This window comes from Euphorbia lathyris, chromosome 9 (genome assembly GCF_963576675.1).
Source record: "Euphorbia lathyris chromosome 9, ddEupLath1.1, whole genome shotgun sequence".
Lineage (NCBI taxonomy): Eukaryota > Viridiplantae > Streptophyta > Magnoliopsida > Malpighiales > Euphorbiaceae > Euphorbia > Euphorbia lathyris.
The window spans coordinates 51,091,273-51,114,584 of NC_088918.1; the positions used below are offsets into that span (position 1 = coordinate 51,091,273).

Here is a 23,312-nt window from a genome sequence, read left to right on the forward strand (position 1 = left end):
AGTAGCAGGTGAATTGATGTGGTTGATAATAAACATGCTTTTCTCTTTCATATCCATATGTTATTCTTGACTTATTGGTTATTGTGGTTCAACCATAATCATGTTGTATGTGGCCAACCAAGCTTTGATGAGAACTGGATTATCAATCGTGGGGATGAGCTCAGGAATGAGTTTAAGGTTAGTCCTGATAGATGTGAAGCGTTGGCCTCCCCCATGCTGGTCTTTTTAAATTAAATTATGACGCTACGGTTTTGGAAAATGGTTCTAAGTGTGGAATCGGGGTAATTATCCGTGATTGTAAAGACCTTCCAATGGTCTTAACTGGTATCCCTAATTTCAGATGCTCTACTGTCAAAATTGCAGAAGGTCTGGCTGTGTTGCAGGGGATGTGCTTGGCCATTGACCGCGCGTTCTCTAATTATTGAGAATGATTCCTTAACTCTTATCACAACCCTCAACTCTAATTGCATGGTATTAAATTAACTGAGTCTCATCTGCGAAGATATTAAAATTTTTTCTAAAGGCGCGATCGCATAACATTCAAGCATGTGAGAAGGCAGGCCAATTTTATTGCTCACTATCTAGCAAAATATGCTTTAAACTTGGAAGCTTCTGAAGTGCTAAGGAATGTATCCAAACTTTTATTTTGATTTTCTATGTGATATTTTAGTTTTTATTATATATATATGGACCAAATTTTAGAGTTAGTTACATGAATATCATAATTAACTATAAAATTACAACTAAATCAAATTATCAAACTTAATTGTGAATATGCCATTATTTTTCATATATAACAAATAAAGTATGTTTTTCCACCCTAATTTATAAATTCTTCTTCCAATTTATAAATTCTAAATCCTAGACAATATATCCTAAACCCTTAATTTATAAACTCCAATTCTTAAAATAGATTAAAAGTAATGATTTTATTAATTTGACATAATTGTAGATAGTTTTTCAAATGTGAATTTATATATAAATTTCTCAAATTTTTACTTCTCTTATTTTACAGGTTTAAACCGAATTGAGGGTTCAAAATGCTTAGTTCGACTTAAAAATTAAAAAATGTCAACTTTCAATTTTAAAAGACAAAACCAAGAAGTAACGGGTTAGACTATGCTTACTTTGTTTTTGAGAAAGTAAGCATTACTTTGTTTTTTCCATCATTGGATGGTTGTCAAAGTAAAACTTACTTTGTCAAAAACAAAAAGTAAACATAAAAAACACCAGAAATAACTATTGTTGTTGACAATGTCACGATAAATAAAATCCTTTTATTTTTACTTAATATTTTTATGATATGTCTTATATTTCTAAAGCATGAATTTTGTTCGACATATCTAAAAATTGGCTATTACATTTATAGCTTTATGGAATCCAATCATTCATATCCTATTAATGCCTTTTTTTCATCTCCTTTTTATATATTCCATGTGGTCTAAAGCTATTATTTATTGCATCCGTTGACATTATTTTCATGAAATCTAAAGTTAAAATGTATATTGGTCATCTGAATTTGTTTAAAAATACACTATATTAACCTCTAAACTTGATTATAGAGTGATTTTTTAGTATACACTACACTTGCTTAAAGTGATATACATTTCAATTTATCCAATTTTTCTCTTATACTGTCACGCGAACTTATGAAATTAATCATATCAGTTTAAGTAAATTTAAGGAGCTAGCAAAAATTTTACAAATAGGGAGAGAATCAATTCTTTTTTACCAAGTTGAGGCTAAAGCCTGAAAAACAATGCATCATCAACTCCAAATCTCATTTATAATGATAACCACGTGAAAGATAACAGACATGTTTTTAGCATAACATAAGATACAATAATGATAATTCCAATTGGTTCTGTTATTTGTTGAGCAGAGCAGTAAGGTCACCTTTCTCATGCATGGAGGTTAAGATATCACATCCTCCAAGCAACTCACCATCAACAAACACTTGTGGGAATGTAGGCCAGTTGCTATACTTCTTAAGTGTCTCCCTCAATCCATTATTATATTCTTCGTCAAGTACATCTACGCTTTCGTAATCTACTCCTTGGCTTTCCAGAATCCCAATTACTCTCTGAGAGAATCCACACAATGGGGCACTCCTTGATCCCTTTATAAAAGCCACTACCTTGTTCTCCTTCACCAATCGTTCGATCAGTTCCTCCAATGGAACTGTTAATTGGACATGACGCCCAGGTGTAAGCCGTAGATCAGCCTTACGCTTCCCTGACTGCTTCATCCATGTTGCATTCCCTGATTCGTTGCCTGGTGGAACCTTTCCAGTTTCTTTTATATGTTCTTCCATCCATGATTTCCACGCTTGGGTCAGTGTATCCCTATCAGCTTCATCTACTACCCCTACCTACGCACACATATTTCATATAAAATTCAAACCAACGCTGTATATATTTAATAGATTTTTATCAATTTATCTTTCTTTTTTTGGGTTAACTTTGTTCCTTTTCTTTTTTGCTTCAGTTTTGGTGGGTGGGTTTCATCACAATAAACTAATTAAAGACCATCCTAGATGATACAAACATTAAAACTTGAACTTTAGAATTGTAAAACACCAGTCTACAATGCATATTCAATATTAGAGAAACAAGAAATTTCTCACAAATACTGTTGTAATTATAGACTTTCCAATTTCAACACATATAAAAAAGATTAACTGCAAATTTGTTATCTGAAACATCAATGAAAAGGGAATAGTAAAATAGTAAATGACATGATTTAGTTGGAAAACTTTTGAAGAAAAATGCCTTGAAAATATCAGCTGAGAAAATTGGTTTTCTCAAGTAATATGAACTTTCCAAGATAATGATGTTCTAAATTTTCAATGCTCTCAGATTTTTGAATTATGACATTCTAACAACGCCGTATTAATGTTTTCTTGTCTTGGCATCTAACTAGAACCTCTCACTTCAGGCAAATGTATAAAACATTTGTAGCCATGCATGTCAATAATCATATGAAACATCTCCGCAATACCACACACCCTATCAAGAAAATTAGCCTCCACAACCTAAGGAGTTCAATTAACTAATGGGATAAGGTACCAAAATAGGACTAAGGTTTTTGGGGAAGTACCAATTTAGGCTCCACGTTTAAAATAGCACCAATATAGGCTTAACGTGTACAACATAACATCAATTTAGGCTTAACGTTTACAACATATCATCAATTTAGGAATTACTAACAGAACGTGACACGTCATCCATTAAGTCTGCCAACTCAGGGTCACGTCACATAAGGTATCAAAATAGGCCTAAGGTTTGTAGAAAGTATCAATTTAGGTCTCACGTACAAAATAGCACCAATATAGGCTTAACGTTTACAAAATATATCCAATTTAAGCTATATCAAAAAAATATTTTTATTTTTCTAGCATGGTACACATTAAGGAACTGATATTAGGCACCTTGGATTTTGTGTGGCTGTATGGTAACATTTTGGATGAGTTGTCAGTTAACAATTGATATTTTGTGTGCCAATATGGTCATGTATCAACATCATTTTAACTAGTGTTCGAAATTTTGTGGATATTCAATTACTTTTAGTTTGCATGTATTACATGAGCCCATGGAATTTAGGAGTCATGGAATCATTGATGAAAAACAAATATAAGGTCTTAATGGGCAAGAATAATAATTAATTGTATTATAATAAATAAGAAAATAGAACTAAATAAAAAAGATAACATATAAAGTTAATAGGAAAAAGAATATAATATGATTAATTGTGACATTTAGCTTAAATTGGATATATTTTGTACACGTTAAGCTTAAATTCGTATTATTTTGTAAACGTTAAGCCTATATTGGTGCTATTTTGTACGTGAGGCCTAAATTGATACTTTCTACAAACCTTAGACCTATTTTGATACCTTATGTGACGTGACGCTGAGTTTACAGACTTAATGGATGACGTGTCACGTTCTGTTAGTAATTCCTAAATCGATGCTATGTTGTAAACGTTAAGCTTAAATTGATGTTATGTTGTAAACGTTAAGCTTAAATTGATGTTATGTTGTAAACGTTAAGCCTATATTGATGCTATTTTGAATGTGGGGCCTAAATCGGTACTTTCCCAAAAACCTTAGGCCTATTTTGGTACCTTATCCCTTATTTAAATGAGGGACAGTGTACAAGGCCGCACCTTAAAAGCATAAAAATTGACTCTCCACGAATATCTTGTCATGCTGATCATTTTTGCCAAGCCATTTAACCGAGTCTTACGAGTTTTCTTATGATGTTTGATGCTCTATTTTCAATTATATGCATGACAGGTACTCACTATTCACTACCCTTTCTAGTGCCAAGACATTTCCCATTCTTCCTAATTTTCTCTCTATTGAAATTTTATAAACACATCTAGTACCTGATCTCTACCTTCAACTCACTTGAACCCAAAGTTTCCTCAAAAGGTTAGAATAAATGTCGGAAACAAAGATTGGAAAACCTATTCTCAATGGTTATATAAATTCCAAGTTGAGATCTCATGGTGATAAATTTCCCCAATAAAATAACAAACAAAAAGTTGATTTCAACATATATTAAGATAGGAGATAATTTCCTAATTAAGATTAGGAAAATTTTCCTAATTAAGATTAGAGAAATCCTTGAAAAATAAGGAAATTGTGTTGTACCTAAAGAAAGAGTTTTTCTCGTTCTTAAAGGAGTATTTTACCTTATAAATAGGTTTGTATTGTACACTATTGTGATCAAGGAAAATCAATGAGAAATATTAAGAAATATTACATAAATATTACATGTGAAATTTATCATGGTATCATAGCTTTGAGCAAACTCTAAATTCACAAAGAATTTTTCGTGACTTATCATCCTGAACAATATGTTTTCTCGATGACGGATAAATAAGGAGAGAACTCAGAGAAGCCAAAGATGGACATAACGTACCATCTCGGATCAAGTGATGGTCCATGGAATATTATTACACCGATTCAACCTCGTGGTGAGAACTACGATGAATGGGCGAGGGCGGTTCGTACCTCGTTAAAGGCGAAAATAAAATTATGAGACGATCAAGAAGCCTACAGATAAAGATAAGGAGGAAAATTATGTGCATCACTTTCTTATCGGCCTTGACAGTGCGTATGCATCTATTAGATCACATCTTCTGGCACAAAAGCCAATCTCGAATGTTGACAAAGCCTACAAACAAATAATTCAAGCAGAAAGATTGCGTGGAGAGAAGGTATCCACACCAAAAGATGACCGTGACAATGTAGTAGCATTCAAAGTACAACGTGAGGTGCGAGGCAAGTGACGAGTGGATAATCGCAACAAGTTCGGTAATCACTGCAATAGAGACGGACATGATGAAACTGGATGCTTTCAGTTAATCGGTTCTCTCGAGTGGTGGGGAGATCAACCACAAGGTGGGCGAGGTCCAGGACATGGAGGAGCTACAAATGGGAGAGGTGGTGCTCGTGGAGGCTGCGGTCGTGGAAGCGGCGCACCATCTGTACGAGCAAATAAGGTGAGAGACCAGAATGGGCAGCAAGCCTCATTAGGCAGAGCAGCAGATGAAGGATCTAGTGTTGCTAAAAACAAAGATAAACTCCATGGTAAGAATGGTAGTGAAGACTTGTGTTGGATTATTGACACAGGTGCTTCAAATCATGTTACTTGTGATATAACTTTATTGACTGATGTTAGAAAGGTGAAAAACTCATCATTGGGATTACCAGATGGGAAGTCTACCCAAGCAGACCAAATTACTTAGTTTTTTGATGAGATTAATTGCGCTATTTAGTTCATTAACAAATTATGTGTTATGCAGGACCGATCGACGAGGAAGGTGATTGGAGTGGGTGAACATAAGGATGGACTCAAGTGAAGTGCTGGCTGTGGATGGAGATTCTTCATTCGATCTCTCGCATCAACGAATGGGGCACTCACAGAAAGCACTGAAGATGATTCCGGCTGTGAGTAGTTCTAGTAAAAAAATAATCATGCTTGTGACGTGTGTCCACGTGCAAAGCAACCTAGAAGTAGTTTTTCCATTAGCAATAATAAAGCTAGTCGTATGTTTGAACTAGTTCATTTAGACTTGTGGGGGCTTTATAAGACATTTTCGTCTTGTGGGGCTCATTATTTCTTCACAATTGTGAATGATTATTCTAAAAGAGTGTGGATTTATTTGTTGAGTAATAAAACTGAAGTTAAATATATTTTTTTCTTAACTTTATTGTTATGGTTAAACGCCAATTTGTACAAGATATTAAGATCGTCCGTAGTCATAATAGGACTGAGTTTAACTCTTTGCATGATTATTTTTTGGAGAATGAAATTTTATTTGAGACTTCATGTGTTGGGACTCCTCAACAAAATGGGAGAGTTGAACGAAAACATCGATACATTTTAAGTGATGGCATTGAGATTTCAAGGGAAGTTGCCGTGTCACGTACAAGAAGAGTTCAAGGACTAAATAAGTAATTGGCCTTGTTAGTTAAGTTAGTTACTTATTTTTATGCGTTCTGTTATTTCTGTATTGCTGGCACTGAGTGGCCATTTTAATTCCCTAAAGCCTATCTTAGAAAATATATTCTCTAGGTTGTTAGCTATTTTGTTTGGTAGTGAGTATGTTAGTACAGTTGTACCTGCTGCTAACAAACTATTTGTTTTTACTTGCCTATTTAGAGACCGAGTGTGGCACTGTTTTCTCAGGCAGAATTGTAATGATATCTAATCCTTCTTTTCTCTGTTTTCTCTCTTCTTCCTCCTAAATCTCTCTTCTATTCTCCGTAATTTTCTTACTCAGAACCCTAGTTCTGATAGGGTTCTGACATTGATATCAGAGATTCCATTTCCTTGGTCTATGTTGTATGGTAAATAATCATTACAAGAAAACCCAAGCAGCTACTAGAGCTTACCAAGAAACGATGGCTACGCTTGAACAACAGTTCCAAGCTCTCTCGGCTCAGATGGTGGAAAAGGCCAAGCTGACGGCGGAAAAACTACAATCTATGTAGGCTCAGCTACTAGATGTTCATGCAGCTCAACAACACCGTATGGACTCCATTTGTTTGGATCATGCCCCGTTGGAGCTCAATAAGTCAGTAGCAGCCATTGCTAAAGTGATCCAAACAAACCCAGAAACATGCACAACCTTTCAAAGACCCGTAACTTCTCATTCTCCTAAAACCATGGCATCTAAGGCCATGGTCCCACAATGACTCAACCAGGAGAAACTAGTGCTAAGAGTCCATATTTCAACAAAATGCTGCTGAAGTGTGATCTTCCTCATTTTGATGGATCTGATGTGGAAAGTTGGGTTAGTAAATGTCAAAAGTACTTCCAACTATTTGAGGTAGCATAAGGGAAGAAAGTGGAGTTAGCAGGGCTGTATTTGCAAGGCAAAGCAGAATTGGATCCAGGAGAATATAGCAGTCAATTGGCCAGTTTTCATTGATGAAATCTCCAAACATTTCCAGGACACAGAGGTGCAAGATGTGGTAGAAGAAATTACTAACTTAAGACATACATCTACTGTCTTACAATATCAGGAGCAGTTTGAAGGCTTCAAGCTCAAGATGGAGAAGGTATTTCCTACTATCAACTCAGAATACTATGTTAGAAGCTTTATTTCTGGCTTGAAACCTGAGATCCCTGTACAATCCCAAACCCTGGAATCTTACCCCAATGACTACTATTATACCTCAAACCATTCTCAATACCTCAACTGCCCTAATTCCAAAACCACCAGACCCTAAACCAAACACAAACCCCACCAATTTTAAAAGAACCTCTGGAGTCTGTTGGAAGTGTGGAGATAGGTTCTACCCAGGCCATCAATGCACAACCAAAAAGTTAAATGCTATGAACTTAGAAGGAGAGATAGAAGAAGAGGTTCCTATGGAAGAAATTGGGAATGAATCCTTGACTGAAGTAACACAGGAGTGTCAGGAGCCAATAAATCTCTCTATTAATGCTTTAGATGGAGGAATGGCTTTTGGAACCTTCAAATTAAGAGGCACCCTGCAAAAGAAGGGCATTACTATCTTGATTGATAGTGGAAGTACCCATAGCTTTGTTAACCACAAGCTAGCTCTATAGGTTAAGTTACCCTTGATCAGGGTCAAACCAGCTGATGTATCCGTTGCTGATGGCAGACAACTCCTAGTCAAGTCCAAGTGTGAGGAATTAACCTAGTACTTGCACAATACCAAGTTTGCATTTGCAGTAAGCACTCTGGATTTGGGAGAATTTGATCTTATTTTAGGCACTGATTGGATGAGGTACCATACCCCTATCATCTTTGACTTCGAAGGCAACAGGGTACTAATTCACAAGGATCAACATCCCGTGGAGCTTAAAGGCATCCAAGACACTCATGGACCTAAGGTCATGTCTCTTAAATCCTTAAATCAGTTAATTTCAAAAGGATGGAAGGGGGTCACCTCTAGGTTATTCCTATTGTCCTTATCTGAAGTGTCACAACCAACTAAAAGTTCTTCCATTCTTGGGGTCAAGAATGCATTCAAGAGGGGGGCATTGTCACGTACTAGAAGAGTTCAAGGACTAAATAAGTAATTGGCCTTGTTAGTTAAGTTAGTTACTTATTTTTATTTTATGTGTTCTATTATTTCTGCATTGTTGGCACTGGGTGGCCATTTTAATTCCCTAAAGCCTATCTATGAGAATATATTCTCTAGGTTGTTAGCTATTTTGTTTGGTAGTGCGTTTGTTAGTACAGTTGTACCTGCTGCTAACAAACTATTTGTTTTTACTTGTCTATTTAGAGGCTGAGTGTGGCACTGTTTCCTCAGGCAGAATTTTAATGAAATCTATTCCTTCTTTTCTTTGTTTTCTCTCTTCTTCCTCCTAAATCTCTCTTCTATTCTCCTTAATTTTCTTACTCAGAACCCTAGTTCTGATATGCCGCTAGATTTTTAGGGAGAATGTGTATTGGCAGCTTGTCACTTAATTAATAGAACACCTTCTGTTCTCCTTAATAATAAAACACATTATGAATTGTTGTCTGGTAAAATTCCTTCTTATGAAGAAATTCGCGTGTTCGGTTGTCTACGTTATGCGCATAACTAACGTAGCAAGGAGGATAAATTGGAAAGTCGGGATCCTAAGTGTGTTTTTAGAGTATCCGTTTGGAAAGAAGGGTTTGAGGGTTATATGATTTGGAAACACAATAGTACTTTGTTCAAGAGATGTCAAATTTTTTTTAGAAAGAGTTCCCTTTTCAAGAGAATCAAACTATACCCAATCCCAATCAAAGTTCCCCAAATACTGATGTGGAAAACCGGAGTGACAATGAAGTTGTGGAGCCAAATGAGATACCCATGGATGGCAATGATATACTAACTGAGACATCAGAAGATCAAGCTACAGTGACACCAGAGGTTGATGAAGATGATATGGGAAGATCGCGTGACTTTGTGACACATACCATACAAAAAATAAGTCCATCCGCGCCTTCATCTTCTTCACCATCCTCTCCTTAACATAGAGCCGAAAAGCTTCAAAGAAACTATGAAACCTAAAGGGTGGCGCAAAGCAATGGCTGATGAGATACGGGCATTTGAGTACCAAGGTACTTGGGAGATGCAGAAATTAACTCCAAGGAAAAAGGCACTTGGTTGTCAGTGGGTGTTCAAAGAGAAATATGATGAGAATGGGAAATGGAAGAGATTGAAGACGAAATTGGTTAAGTTTGGTCATCGTCAAAATGAAGGAATTGACTACAACGAGACATTTGCTCTTGTGGCAAAGATAGTGATAGTCCGTACATTCCTTGCAGTTGCAGCAATAAAAGACCGGGACATTCACCAGATGGACATGCACAATGCATTTCTATACAGTGTTCTAGAGGAAAAGGTTTACATGACGTGACCTCCAGGATTTAAAAATAATAATACTAACTTGGTTTGCAAAACTAGCGACGTTGAAAAGCTCCAGATTCATACAGTCCTAAAATATTTCCTGGGGTTTGAGGTAGCCCGTAATGCACAAGGAATATTTATGTGTCAGCGAAAATATGTTTTGGATATCTTATCTGAAACAGGGTTGTTGGGAGCAATGCCTGCATCTTCCCTCGTGGAGCAGAATCCCAAACTAGCATTGGCAGATGGAAAGGTGTTACAAGATGTGGAGAAATGTCGAAGGTTAGTCGGGCGCTTGATCTATCTATATGTCCCTCACCCCGATCTAGCTTATTCAGTACATATTCTGTCTTAGAATATGCAATAGTCGAGACAAGAACATTGGGAAGCAGCTCTCTGTGTTGTTCGGTATTTGAAGAAGAATCCAGGACAAGGCATTTTGTTGCATTTTGATAGTGTTCTAAAGCTTGAAGGTTGGTGTGATTCGAACCGGGCCAGTTGTCCTCTTACTGGCATTCTTTGAGTGGATGGTTTGTGTTGCTTGGTTATTCACTTGTGTCATGTAAACGAAGAAACAACATACGGTTTCTCGTTCTTGAGCAGAAGCTGAATATCGTTCTATGGCCACCATCACCTGTGAATTGAAGTGGTTGAGACAATTGCTTGGTAATCTTGGAGTACAACATAAAAGGGGGACGCAGTTGTATTGCGATAGTCAATCCGCTTTGTATATAGCAAAGAACCCAGTGTTTCATAAGAGGACAAAGCACATTTAAGTATTTTGTGCGAGATGCCATCACTGATAGTCTCATTATCATTGCTCCATCTTATGTTCCTACAAAGGTGCAATTGGCGGATCTTTTTACCAAGGCCCTTGGCAAAGCGTAATTTGAATTTCTCCTTCCGCAAGTTGGTATTCGCGATCTTCACGAGGGAGGGTATTAAGATATGAGAAATTTTCCTAATTAAGATTAGGAGAATTTTCCTAATTAAGACTATCGATCTTAAGGAAGCCTGTATCCATATCTTTTTTAAAGTACTTCATAAGTGCGCAACACCCTTGCAATTGGAGTTTGAGTGTCAGGGAAATCCTTGGAAAACAAGAAACTGTGTTGTAATTAGCAAAGAGTTTTCCTAGTTGTTAAAGGAGTATTTTAACTTATAAATAGGTTTGTATTTTACACTATTATGATCAAGGAAAATCAATAAGAAATGTTGAGAAATATTCCATGTGAAATTTATCAACATAACATCCAAACTTTACTTGATTCAAAAAGCTTCATGCATTTGAATGAAACAACTTAAGATGTAAACAATAAGACTTTCAAACCACACTTGTTAGTATGGTTTTGGTAACTTATCGAGGTTCAGGTATCTATGTAATGTTTTCAAAACTCAAGCTTGTCTACACTAAAATCTAAATATGGAAGAGATCCAAATGAAAAAAAAAATTATGCCCTCAAAGGAATCACTTTCATATATCAACGGCGTAATAATCTCTATCTATAATCTCCAAAAGTCTTCCAATTACCCAAATTCTATAGAAAATTTTAATAACCAACCCTACTTGAACCTATTTTCCAACAACAAAATCATAATGATTCATGAAAGAAAGTCTCTCCATTATAACCATCTACACTAGTTAAATTGTTCTCACAATCGATAAGTAAAAAGACTGTCCTACAGTTTCAACTATAAACTCCAGTATAACTTTTTTTTCCAAACTACAAATTCCACAATTAATAGCCACAAAAGGCCAGGCATCCAAGACAAACATTCCTTCAGCGGCTTACACATCATAAAAAGCACTATCCATCAAATCGACAATTAAGAAAGTAACTCAGATGCAGATTTCATTATGCTTAGGTATTTAAATTTCGTCATAATATCAAGAAAGCATGAAATTCATATTGCTGGACAACCACTACAGAGGCAAATAATTGAAAAGAACAAACAGAAACGTACCTTAACTGAGCAACATAGCTCCGGCACGGACTTAAGGTGAGAAAGGACGCTAGCTCCTACGTTTCTGGAGATACCGATGAATTGAAGATCGTCGTTCTTATCATACACAGCATAAACACCCGATTCCGCAGGAATTTTTTTAGAGAAATCCTCCGCCGTTAACGGCACAGCAAGTAAGTCGGTCTCCGAGAGGTTCCTGACGGCGGCAGTGATAATTAAAGAGCGAGGTCTAATTGCATTGCAGGATGTTAAAGAGATGGAGGGAAAGGGGATGGAGGGCTTAGCGAGTGAATAAAATTGAAGGCTGTTAGTATTTGGAGGAGAATATGAAGATAATAAGCGAAAAGAAGGAGAGGCTTGCAGTTGCAGTGAAGATATGTTGATGGCGGCCATCGAAGACAACAGAGAACATAACAAAGAAGAAAACAGATTTTTATTTTTATGGGGATTAAATAAAATAATAATAATAATAAGGTAAATAATTACTTTTCTTTTATCTAATACACTAATTAACTCATTTGTTTTTATAAATAATTAACTAGTGCCTCACTTTTTATTTTTATCAATTCTTTAGTTTTTATATTTGAGTCAATAAGAAGCTGGGAGAGGAAGCCAGCAAGGAAGACAGCATTGTAGGACTCAATCCCTCAGGAATCGAAATGAATCGTCTAGCTACTTCTATCTACGGGATTGGCTCAACAATCTATTGATACAAACTATGACCCGGATCTCGCAGATATTTCGATTCCAGTGAATGATGACGCTATAGCTTCAATCCGGTTAATTCTTATACTTAAAAAAAATTAAAATACCAAAATTACCATTTAATCTATGTTTTAATAATAAACATATTATTATTTTATTTTCTTTCTCTCCCTAACCTAGGTCGAGAGCGCCGCCTTGCCCTGTTTTCTCTCCCCCCACCGGTCAAGAGTCCCACCGCCGTCTCTCTCCTTGTCGAGAGCTTCCTTCATTCAAAAAATGGCCGAAGTTAACCACCTTTTAACCTTGCACGACGATGAGGAGGAGTTCGATCTCGCCGCCCCGGACGAAGATCCCTGCCTAGAATTTATCGATCTGTCTCTGGCTGGGCGATTCATCTCGGAGAGCCCGATCAATCCGCTGAGTATGAAACGGCGTATGGCTACGCTATGGCATCATGAGAAAGGTATTTGCATTAAGGAAGCTGTTGATCAGCGGTTCCTATTTCAATTTTTTTGTTGAGGCTGATTTGATCCGGGTCCTCGATACGGAGCCTTGGACGTACGACAATCGCTTACTTATCCTGCACCGGCTGCAATGTGGTATAATCCCATCCCAGGTTCTGCTGTATCACACTGTAATTTGGGTCAGAATTTATGACCTCCCGATGGGATTCATGTTTGATCGCGCTGGTAAAATGCTAGGGAACTTTGTTGGTGAATATGTGGGGTACGATGAGAAAAATAATACGGGCACATGGTGCTCATACATCCGTGTGAAGGTTCAAATTGATATAAGAGTGCCACTGAAGCGTTGGAAGAAGATAAAAATAAGTATGGGTAGTGGGAATGTAGTCCAGTTCAAGTACGAGAGAATCCTGAGCTTCTCTTTCCTCTGTGGCCGTTTGGATCATACTAAATCTTATTGTTCCTGTTACGGGGCCAGTGAGAAGAGCTCGTTAGCAAGGGAATGGGGGACTTGGCTTCGTGCTCCACGGAGACAGGGTGGAGATGAAAGTGCCGACCGTTGGCTGTGGAATGCTAGGGATCTTCCCAATTTGAAGGGTGCAACGGGTTCCGGCAATACTGAGGGAGGGCTACCTACTCATCCCGGTGGCCCGACCATGACTGAAGTCCCATCTGGGCAAAATACTGTAGGCAAAGGAAATACTATAATGAGGCTCCGACGCAATAAAACCTTCTCCTCAGGTAACATAGCTGTTGGCAGCCCTATCAATTTTGAAAATTCAGGGACAGCTGGGGAGGATAAGGAAAATGAAAATGAAGACATAGTCCTTGATGAGGAGAGGAAGCGTAAACGTATGGAAAGCAGCAGTATCAAGGAGACCCTGGACAAGGCTCGCACCCCATCAGTTGATTGCTTTTTTTACTTCAGATGAATTGAAGGACTTGCAGTGTTAATCTATCCATTCTCATCACACCAAATGATAAGGTGTTGAGACTGAACGATACACTAGATTCGGTTGACTTGCACTGGGATATATATATATATATATATATATATATATATATATATATATATATATATGATCCCCGTATGTCACCTGATCCCTTTTATAAACTTTGGCTAGGAATAATAAGTCTAAATTGCCCTTGACCCTTGGTCAACTGTGATTAAGCATTGATTTGGCCCTGGCCCAAATGTCTCATCACTTTGAGTTAATTTAAAAGGTCATTTACATGAATATCACAATTAAGTACAAAATTACAACTAAGTCATATCATAAAACTTAATTCTTAATATGTCATTATTCTTTATATATTATGATTTTACACCATAATTTAAAAAATCTCGACTCCAATTCATAAATCATAAACCCTAAAAAAAATTTCATAGATTAAAAGTATTGATTTTACTAGTTTGACATAATCTAAAATTACGATTTGACAGAGTTGTAAATTGTTTTTAAAACATGAATTTCTGTGTAATTTTCCCTAATTTAAATTACGTTGTAAATTGCTTAAAATTAGATGAATTTAAAATATATATAGAGAGAAAGCATTTCGCGAAAATATATTGACATCATAAAGGATATGTATGAGGGAGCATGCATGAGTGTACGTACCAGTGTTGGGAAGACTGAAGAGTTCCCTATTACGATTGGAGTGCATCAAGGTTCTGCACTAACGAGTTCACTTCAAGATGGTATACCATGGTGCATGTTGTTTGCAGATGATATTGTGTTGGTTGATGAGACGAAAGAAGGCGTGGAGAGGAAGTTGGAACTATGGAGACAAACTTTAGAATCTGGAGGCTTTAAGTTGAGCCGAAGTAAGACAGAATTTTTGGAGTGTAAGTTTAGCGGCGATAGGAGTAGGGAGGCAGGGACAATCACCCTAGATGGGAGAGTTGTTCAAGCATCATTGCTTTTGGTATTTAGGATCTATTATCCAAACGGATGGAGAAGTAGATGGAGATGTTGCTCATAGGATTAAATCTGGTTGGACGAAGTGGAAGAGTGCTACGTGTTTCCTTTGTGACCCCGACATGCCTAATAGATTGAAGGGAAAATTCTACCGCACGGCAATCAGACCAGCATTGTTATATGGTACGGAGTGTTGGGCAGTGAAACACTGTCACATTCATAAGATGTCAATGGCGGAGATGCGTATGTTGAGATGGATGTGTGGTCATACGAGAAAGGATCCGGTGAGTAATGAAATAATTAGGACAAAAGTAAGGGTTACCTCTATTGAGAATAAAATGAGGGAAAACCGATTAAGGTGGTTTGACCATGTAAGACGAAGAGCGCTTAATGCGTCGGTTAGGAGGACTGTATTAGATATGGATATTTCTGCTGTAATTTAGGAATATAATTGATTTGTAATTATCATGTTCACACATATATCTTGTGTATATATATCACATTATCAATGAATGGAAAGGCAAGGATTCTACATTATTATGGTATCATGAGCCTAATTTCTTTCCTAAAAACTCTCTCCTAAAATTTCTCTCCCTAATCCCACCCAAATCTCTTCTTTCTCTCTTCCTCATTCTGCCGTTCTTCATCCCTAAAAACTCTACTGCCACCATGCCAAACAATGAACAAAACAATGGTGCCGCCGCCGCACCAACTCATCCGGCCCTCTCCATTATCAACATTACCTCCTTTATTCGTGATCCTCTCGAATCCGGCAAAGGCCTCTATACCACTTGGGCTGAACTTTTTAAAACACATGCCCGTGCTTTTCAAGTTCTTGATCATATCCTTCCTGAAACCGACGATAAATCGGAAACCTCTTCTTCGGTTATGAAAGCAAAGAATCCAGGTTTATGGTCTCGTGTTGATGCCATCGTGTTGCAATGGATTTATGGAACCATATCTTCAGACCTTCTCAACAGTATCATCGGACCAAATTTAACAGCCGCCGACGCTTGGAAACTCCTAGAACAACAATTCTCCGATAATAAAAATTCAAGAGCCCTTTATTTACAACAAGAACTGTCCAATGCTAGACTTGAAAATTTTGATGATATCTCTGCCTACTGCCAACATTTGAAGTCCCTCTCGGACCAATTAAGCAACGTCGGGGCTGCCGTATCCAACGATCGTCTCGTTCTTCAATTAATTTCGGGGCTCACTGACGCCTACGAGACAATCGGAACACAAATTCGCCACAATGACATTCTGCCCAATTTCACAAAGGCAAGGTCCATGTTATTATTGGAAGAATCTGCCCGTAAAAAACGCACAGCCGCCACCGTCGGATCTGAAATTGCCGCCGTTACTATCGCCCAACAGTCCCCGTCGAATCAAGCTCCTCCATATTCAAATCACGTTCGGCCTTCTTTCCCTCAAAATTCTGGCGCTGCTCGCGGTGGCCGGGGTTATTATCGCCGTGGCAGAGGCGGACGGGGCAGAGGCGGACGATGGCAGCAAAATAGCGGTCCTCGCTGGTCAGGGGCTGTTTCTTTACAACAGCCATGGGGGTACGGGCCATGGACTGGACAGGCGCCCCAATGGGCCTATCCCCCATGTCCTTATCCTTCTTGGCCCAATTCTTCACATGGTGCAACTCATGGTGCAACTCGCGGGCCTGTTTTTAATAACAATTCTTCTGCAGTCCAGCCAGGCATATTGGGAGCCCATCCGCAGGCCCATCTGGCCCAGTATTACACTCCAACAAACATTGAGGCGGCTATGCACACCTTGACAATCACACCACCTGCAGAACCTTGGCATATGGACACCGGCGCCACTTCTCACATGAGCGGGGATGGAGGTAAACTCACATCTTATTTAAATAAGAGTCCTAACACGAGTATCGTAGTAGGTAATGGCACTTGTATTCCTGTTATCGGTCTTGGTAATGCATCCTTAAAAACAAACAACAAAACCCTAGAATTGAACAATGTTTTACATGCCCCTAGATTAATCAAAAACCTTATATCTGTGCGGAAATTTGCTATTGATAATAATGTGTCCGTTGAATTTGATCCTGTTGGTTTCTCTGTGAAGGACTTGCGCACGGGGATCCCTATTATGAGATGTAATAGCACCGGTGATTTATATCCAGTCACATCCTCCTCTTCAGAGTCTTCTTATGCTTTAAATGCTTCTGTTTTATCTCCTTCAGTTTGGCACAATAGATTGGGCCATCCTGGTCCTCAAATTTTAGACAATCTTCGAACTAATAATTTTATTTCTTGTCCTAAAAATGTTGATTTTTCTATTTGCAATTCTTGTGTGCTTGGGAAACATATTAAATTGCCTTTTTATGCTTCTAAAAATATGTCATCAATGCCGTTTGATATTATTCATAGTGATATATGGACATCTCCTGTTCTAAGTTCTAGTGGCTATAGATATTATGTTCTTTTCCTAGATGATTATTCTAATTTTCTGTGGACTTTTCCCTTAGCAAATAAATCTCAAGTTTTTTCTGTGTTCCTCACATTCCGAAATTACGTACGTACTCAATTTGAAAAAGATATCAAAACTTTTCAGTGTGATAATGGTGGTGAGTATAACAATAGTCATTTTCATGATTTTTTTAACAATAATGGTATGCAATTCCGTTTTTCATGTCCACATACTTCCTCCCAAAACTGTAAATCTGAACGAACGATTCGAACAATCAATAATATAATTCGCACTCTTCTAACACATGCTTCTTGCTCTCATTCTTTCTGGCCTCATGCTCTTGCTCATGCGACCTATCTTTTAAATATTCTCCCTCACAAAAATCTTAGTCTTCTTTCACCGACTCAAATTCTCTACAATCGTACTCCTTCTTATACTCACTTACGCACTTTCGGTTGTCTTTGTTACCCACTTGTCCCTTCTTCCTCTAGAAATAAACTTCAACCTAGGTCCTCTCCATGTGTGTTTCTTGGATATCCATCCAATCATCGAGGCTATAAGTGTTACGACATCTCCGCGCGGAAAATAATTATATCTCGTCACGTTATTTTCAATGAAAGCAAATTTCCATTTTCCACTCAACATGTCTCGGCCTCCCCTCCCATTTCTTCTATTTCCAACTCACCTACCCAACCCATTATTCCCTTCCCCACTAATGCGTCCACTCCTAACCAAAGCCCAGTTTCACCACGGCCCAACAGTCCCAACCCATCTTCCCAAAACAGCCCAGCACTTCCCCCTTCTCCTCTCGACAGTCCCTTTCCTTCTCCAATTCAACACGGCCCAAACACAAATTCCCCACAACAGCTCACCTCCCCACAACAGCCCACTTCCCCGCCTTCTCCCGATCCTATACACGCCAACCCAACCCAACCCAACCGACTCACCCTATGACAACCCGAGCTAAACTTGGAATTTTCAAACCCCAAAGAAAGCTCAACTTACACACCACCACTATTTCTCCTATTCCTTCTAATCCCTCACTTGCTTTACAAGACCCTAATTGGAAACAAGCCATGACTGAAGAATATAAGGCTCTTATTGAAAATAAGACGTGGGTCCTCGTACCCCATCCTTCTAATGCTAATGTTCTTCGTAGTTGGTGGATTCTCAGGCACAAATTTAATGCAGATGGATCTTTTGAAAGATACAAAGCAAGACTTGTTGGAAATGGGGCGAATCAACTTGTTGGGGTAGACTGTGGTGATACTTTCAGTCCAGTTGTTAAGCCAGCAACAATTCGAGCTGTATTAAGTATTGCACTTTCTAAAGGTTGGCCACTACATCAGCTGGATGTAAAAAATGCTTTTCTTCATGGGGATCTTCATGAGACTGTTTATATGCATCAACCACTGGGATTTCGGGATCCCAACTATCCAGATCATGTATGCCTTCTTCAAAAGTCTCTTTATGGTCTCAAACAGGCACCACGGGCGTGGTACCAACGGTTTGCCTCTTTCTTGTCTACCATGGGTTTTTCTCACAGTAAATCTGATCATTCACTGTTTGTCTTTCGTCGGGGAGCAGAGATGGCATATCTACTCTTATATGTGGATGACATCGTTCTAGCTACTTCTTCCACTGCTCTACGAGAGTCAATTATCAACAAATTGAGTTCCGAATTTGCTATGAAAGATCTTGGCCCATTGAGTTATTTTTTAGGGATATCTGTCACTCGGAGCGCCGGCTCTCTTTTTCTGTCTCAAAAGAAGTATGCTACTGAGATCATTTCTAAAGCCGGTCTTTCTTCAGCAAATTCCTGTACAACACCTGTTAACACTAAGCAAAAACTGAATGCTTCATCTGGTTCTGCTTATCATGATCCATCTGAGTATCGAAGTTTAGCTGGTGCATTACAGTATTTGACTCTCACTCGCCCAGACATCAGTTATGCTGTTCAGCAAGTCTGTTTATTCATGCACGATCCCAAAACGTCTCATATGGCAGCTATCAAGCGGATTCTTCGATATGTTAAAGGAACCCTGGAGTTCGGACTTACATTCACAACCTCTTCACTAGATTCCTTGGTCTCCTATACAGATGCAGATTGGGGGGGATGTCCTGACACTCGACGTTCTACTTCAGGATATTGTGTTTTCCTTGGTGACAATCTTCTGTCTTGGTCTGCTAAGCGGCAACCCACTTTATCTCGTTCTAGTGCTGAAGCAGAGTATCGTGGTGTTGCTAATGTCGTATCTGAAACTTGCTGGATTAGAAATCTTCTTCTTGAACTTCATTGCCCTATTAGTAAATCCACCTTGGTATATTGTGACAATGTGAGTGCAGTTTACCTCACTGGTAATCCTGTACAACACCAACGTACCAAGCATATTGAGATGGATATACATTTTGTTCGAGAAAAGGTTGCTAAAGGAGAGGTTAGGGTACTTCATGTTCCTTCTCGTCATCAAATTGCAGATATTTTCACCAAAGGTCTACCACAAATTCTTTTCGACGACTTCCGCTCTAGTCTCAACGTTCGACCACCTCCCGTTTCGACTACGGGGGTGTATTAGATATGGATATTTCTGCTGTAATTTAGGAATATAATTGATTTGTAATTATCATGTTCACACATATATCTTGTGTATATATATCACATTATCAATGAATGGAAAGGCAAGGATTCTACATTATTAGACTGAAGAGTGGCAAAGGGATGTAGTGGTGAGGGGTAGGGGAACACCTAAGCAAACTTGGAGGAGGGTGATCGAGAGTGATATGAGTTTATTGGGAATTGAGGAAAATATGGTAGTGGATATGGCAGAGTGAATGGAGAGAATTTGTGTCGCTAACACGACTTGATTTCACGGTTTTATATGATGGTTCATGTTAACCGATCCCGAATCATTTCGGAACTAAGGCTTTGTTATTGTATAGAGAGAAGAAAGCGGATTCATATGAGAAATAGGTTTCCATCTTATTATCTTGAAAGAGAATGAAAAATGAGAGTGGCTAAAGCTAAGTAATAAGTAATACAGCAGAACATAACTAAATAATCATTATTAATTCCATGATTGGTACAGTAAGTCTTCCATTAATATTAGAAAGCAACTTTGTACTTTGATAAAAACCTTATTAGGCAAAATCCGTTTTTGAAGCGAAAGCATCCTTCACACCTTTAATCAAATCAAATCTAGGACAACAGATTGAGATATATAATAGAATAATATAAGATTACCTTACCATTGGTTCATTAATGATGAAATATGTTCCACTATAATCCCATATGATCCTTATTTTCAATTTCAGTGCTAACTGTGATTTTGATTCTGTTGACTTTTGCTGCACTCACCTTGCACCAATATTTATATAGGTACAGGGTCATTTTACTTTATCTATCACATCATTGATACTGTTTTTAATTTATTGGAAAAAATATATATCCAAATATGTTTTAGTTAATTAATTTGAGAAAAGTAACATCACGATACTACTAAGGAAAAAATCCTTTCATCGCTTAAACTAAATTTCGAGTTGGAATTCTAATTTCTGCATAATATTTTAATTAAAAGATGGACACCTAAAAAGTACATAAACAACTTCAAGCCGATTAATTAAAATTAATTAAAAAAATAAACCAGTAACTAATATATGTCATTATTTTCTTAAAGATAATTTTGATCATGCAAATTAAAGAAATTAAATTTTCGAAACTGATAACTTGTTACCTGAATTGAATCACGTGACTCGGCTGTGATGACGATCAGACGTCATATTAGAGCCTGTAAAACAATAAGCAAGTCAGATGGGGCTGGAGTCCGGCAAACTCGCTCTGATGCCTAAGTCAGTTTATGATCTAAGACTGAATGGAAGGAAATGGATTAGTTTAGAGATAGTAGTTAACGTACCGGACCTTGTACTTATACATGTGTATTTATAGTGCATGATTAGGTTTAAGGTTTGTTACCTCCTTAGAAATCCTTACAAGGTTAGGATTTTGTATCCCTCAAGGATTCTGAATCCTGAGATGAATCTTTTATCTCGTAGGATTCTATAAGGTCCTTTGCTGTGTTGATACTTTAAAGACTTGGACGTTTGGTGATGGACCGCCGCTCCTTTAGACTTATGCAGCATCAATTGTTTCTGTCCTGCCAGGACCGTTTTGGGCATTTGTTATGCGTGAGTCTGGGCTGTAGCGAAGATAGTGATGACGTCATGCATGTGATATTGTTTAACCCAATATTAGGAACCATACCTGAAATTATGATTCTCAAAATTATTTTGTACTCAAATTTTAGGAGAATCCGATATCTTTTGGATATCAAAAGCTGTTGCAATCGAGTCTAGATATATAGGAATTCTGATTTAAAAAAATATATTTTTATATTATATATAAACTTTATCTTTTAAAACACAAAACTATATGAGTTGATATACATATATGCCATTGTATTTATCTGTTTTGTCACATATGTCCATATATTAAATAAACAGCCACATATATCCTCGTAATTGTTAATGACTGACGAATATACCCTTATTCGAATGGTTGGCTTATTTGGCATAATTATATTGCTCTAGTCATCATACTATTAAGGATATATTTGTTTGTCGTTAACAATTACGAGGTCATATTTGACTGTTTATTTGATATAGGTGGGGTGACAGGTGAGGTGGAGGTGATGTGGGATATTTTTTATGTCATTTGAAAACTACGAAGATATATTTAGCTGTTTATTTGATATAGGGATATATGTGACAATATAGACAAATACAATGGCATATATGTATATTAACCCAAGTTATATTATTCTTATATGCAGGGGCGGAACCAGGAGGGTTGGGGGGGCTCCAGCCCCGGCCGCCCGCCCGAGAATTGAGAAATTTTTTTTTAGTAATGGTTGTTGGTCCCGTATAACGTGACAATGTTAGTTCCAAGAGGGGGATAGGAACTAATTAAAATTTTGTCCGTTAAGGCTGACTTCTTTTCTTAAGAAAAGGTTTACACAGCGGCGCTAAGTAGTTTTAAGACACAAGCTTAGTCAACTGGTGACTAAGACTGTTTCTTTCTTTGAGTCAGGAGATAGCACTTTGAGTCTATTCCTGAACTCAGCTTCTTAGTGCACTCAACTCAGCGTGAGTTAGTTCGTTACTTATTCAGTTTTATAGCAAGCAATATATAAAGGAGTTTAAGGGTTAGAAATATGTTACTCAGCAGACATATCCTGGTTCGGCCTCTCCGCCTACGTCCAGTCCCCGGAACGCGTTCCGAGCTTTTTGAATTCTCTACTGAGCTCTTTAAAGGTAGAGCACGAAACCTTTTACAATAGAAGCTGAGTATACAAGAATATCTTCCTCTATACCTCTACTCACTCCTATAACTACCGCTGAGTACTATAACCGAGTACTCAGCTTCTCCTTTCTATTCTTCTAGAAATGATAAAGTGTTTGTCCTAAACAACAATTGCTAAGACACTTTAGATGAATGAAATCACTCTAGACTTTTACACAATGATTGGAAATTGGTGTAATATTTTGCTTTGCTTTTCTCACAGAACTTCAAGTATGAATTTGGTCAGCGTTTCGACTAGTTGAAGATCTGCATCGAATGAAGCATTTGAAAGGCCTTTATATAGTGACACTTCAAGCACCGGTAATTTCGAATTTCGAAATAACCGTTGGAGGCTAACGGCTTCCTGTCGTTGTCACTCAGGACGTGCTCAGTGTCGTTGGCCAATGAGATTCTTGCATCTTCTGTCTACGGCAGTGCTCAGCAGCTTTTCGTCAGATAAACAGAATGTTTCGATATTTATGGCAAAATCTTCCAGACAGCTTCCTGCGCCTTCTGAACTTTACCCAAAGTAGAAATACTTTGTCTATAAGTTGGTTTTGTTCTGCCGCTGACCTGACTGCATTATCGCTTAACTCAGTAGCTTCCTCTTG

The 23,312-nt window shown here is 37.9% G+C and overlaps 1 protein-coding gene across 1 annotated transcript; it reads right to left on the reverse strand.

Moving 5' to 3' along the window:
• Positions 1-1,760: 1,760 nt before the first annotated feature.
• LOC136206018 (bifunctional monothiol glutaredoxin-S16, chloroplastic) lies at positions 1,761-12,273 on the reverse strand. The gene is made up of 2 exons (XM_065996915.1): positions 11,837-12,273; positions 1,761-2,371 (listed from the first exon to the last, which is right to left on the reverse strand). Exons 1-2 carry the CDS (start codon positions 12,227-12,229, stop codon positions 1,868-1,870), a joined length of 897 nt encoding a protein of 298 aa, XP_065852987.1. The 5' UTR covers positions 12,230-12,273; the 3' UTR covers positions 1,761-1,867.
• Positions 12,274-23,312: the final 11,039 nt, after the last annotated feature.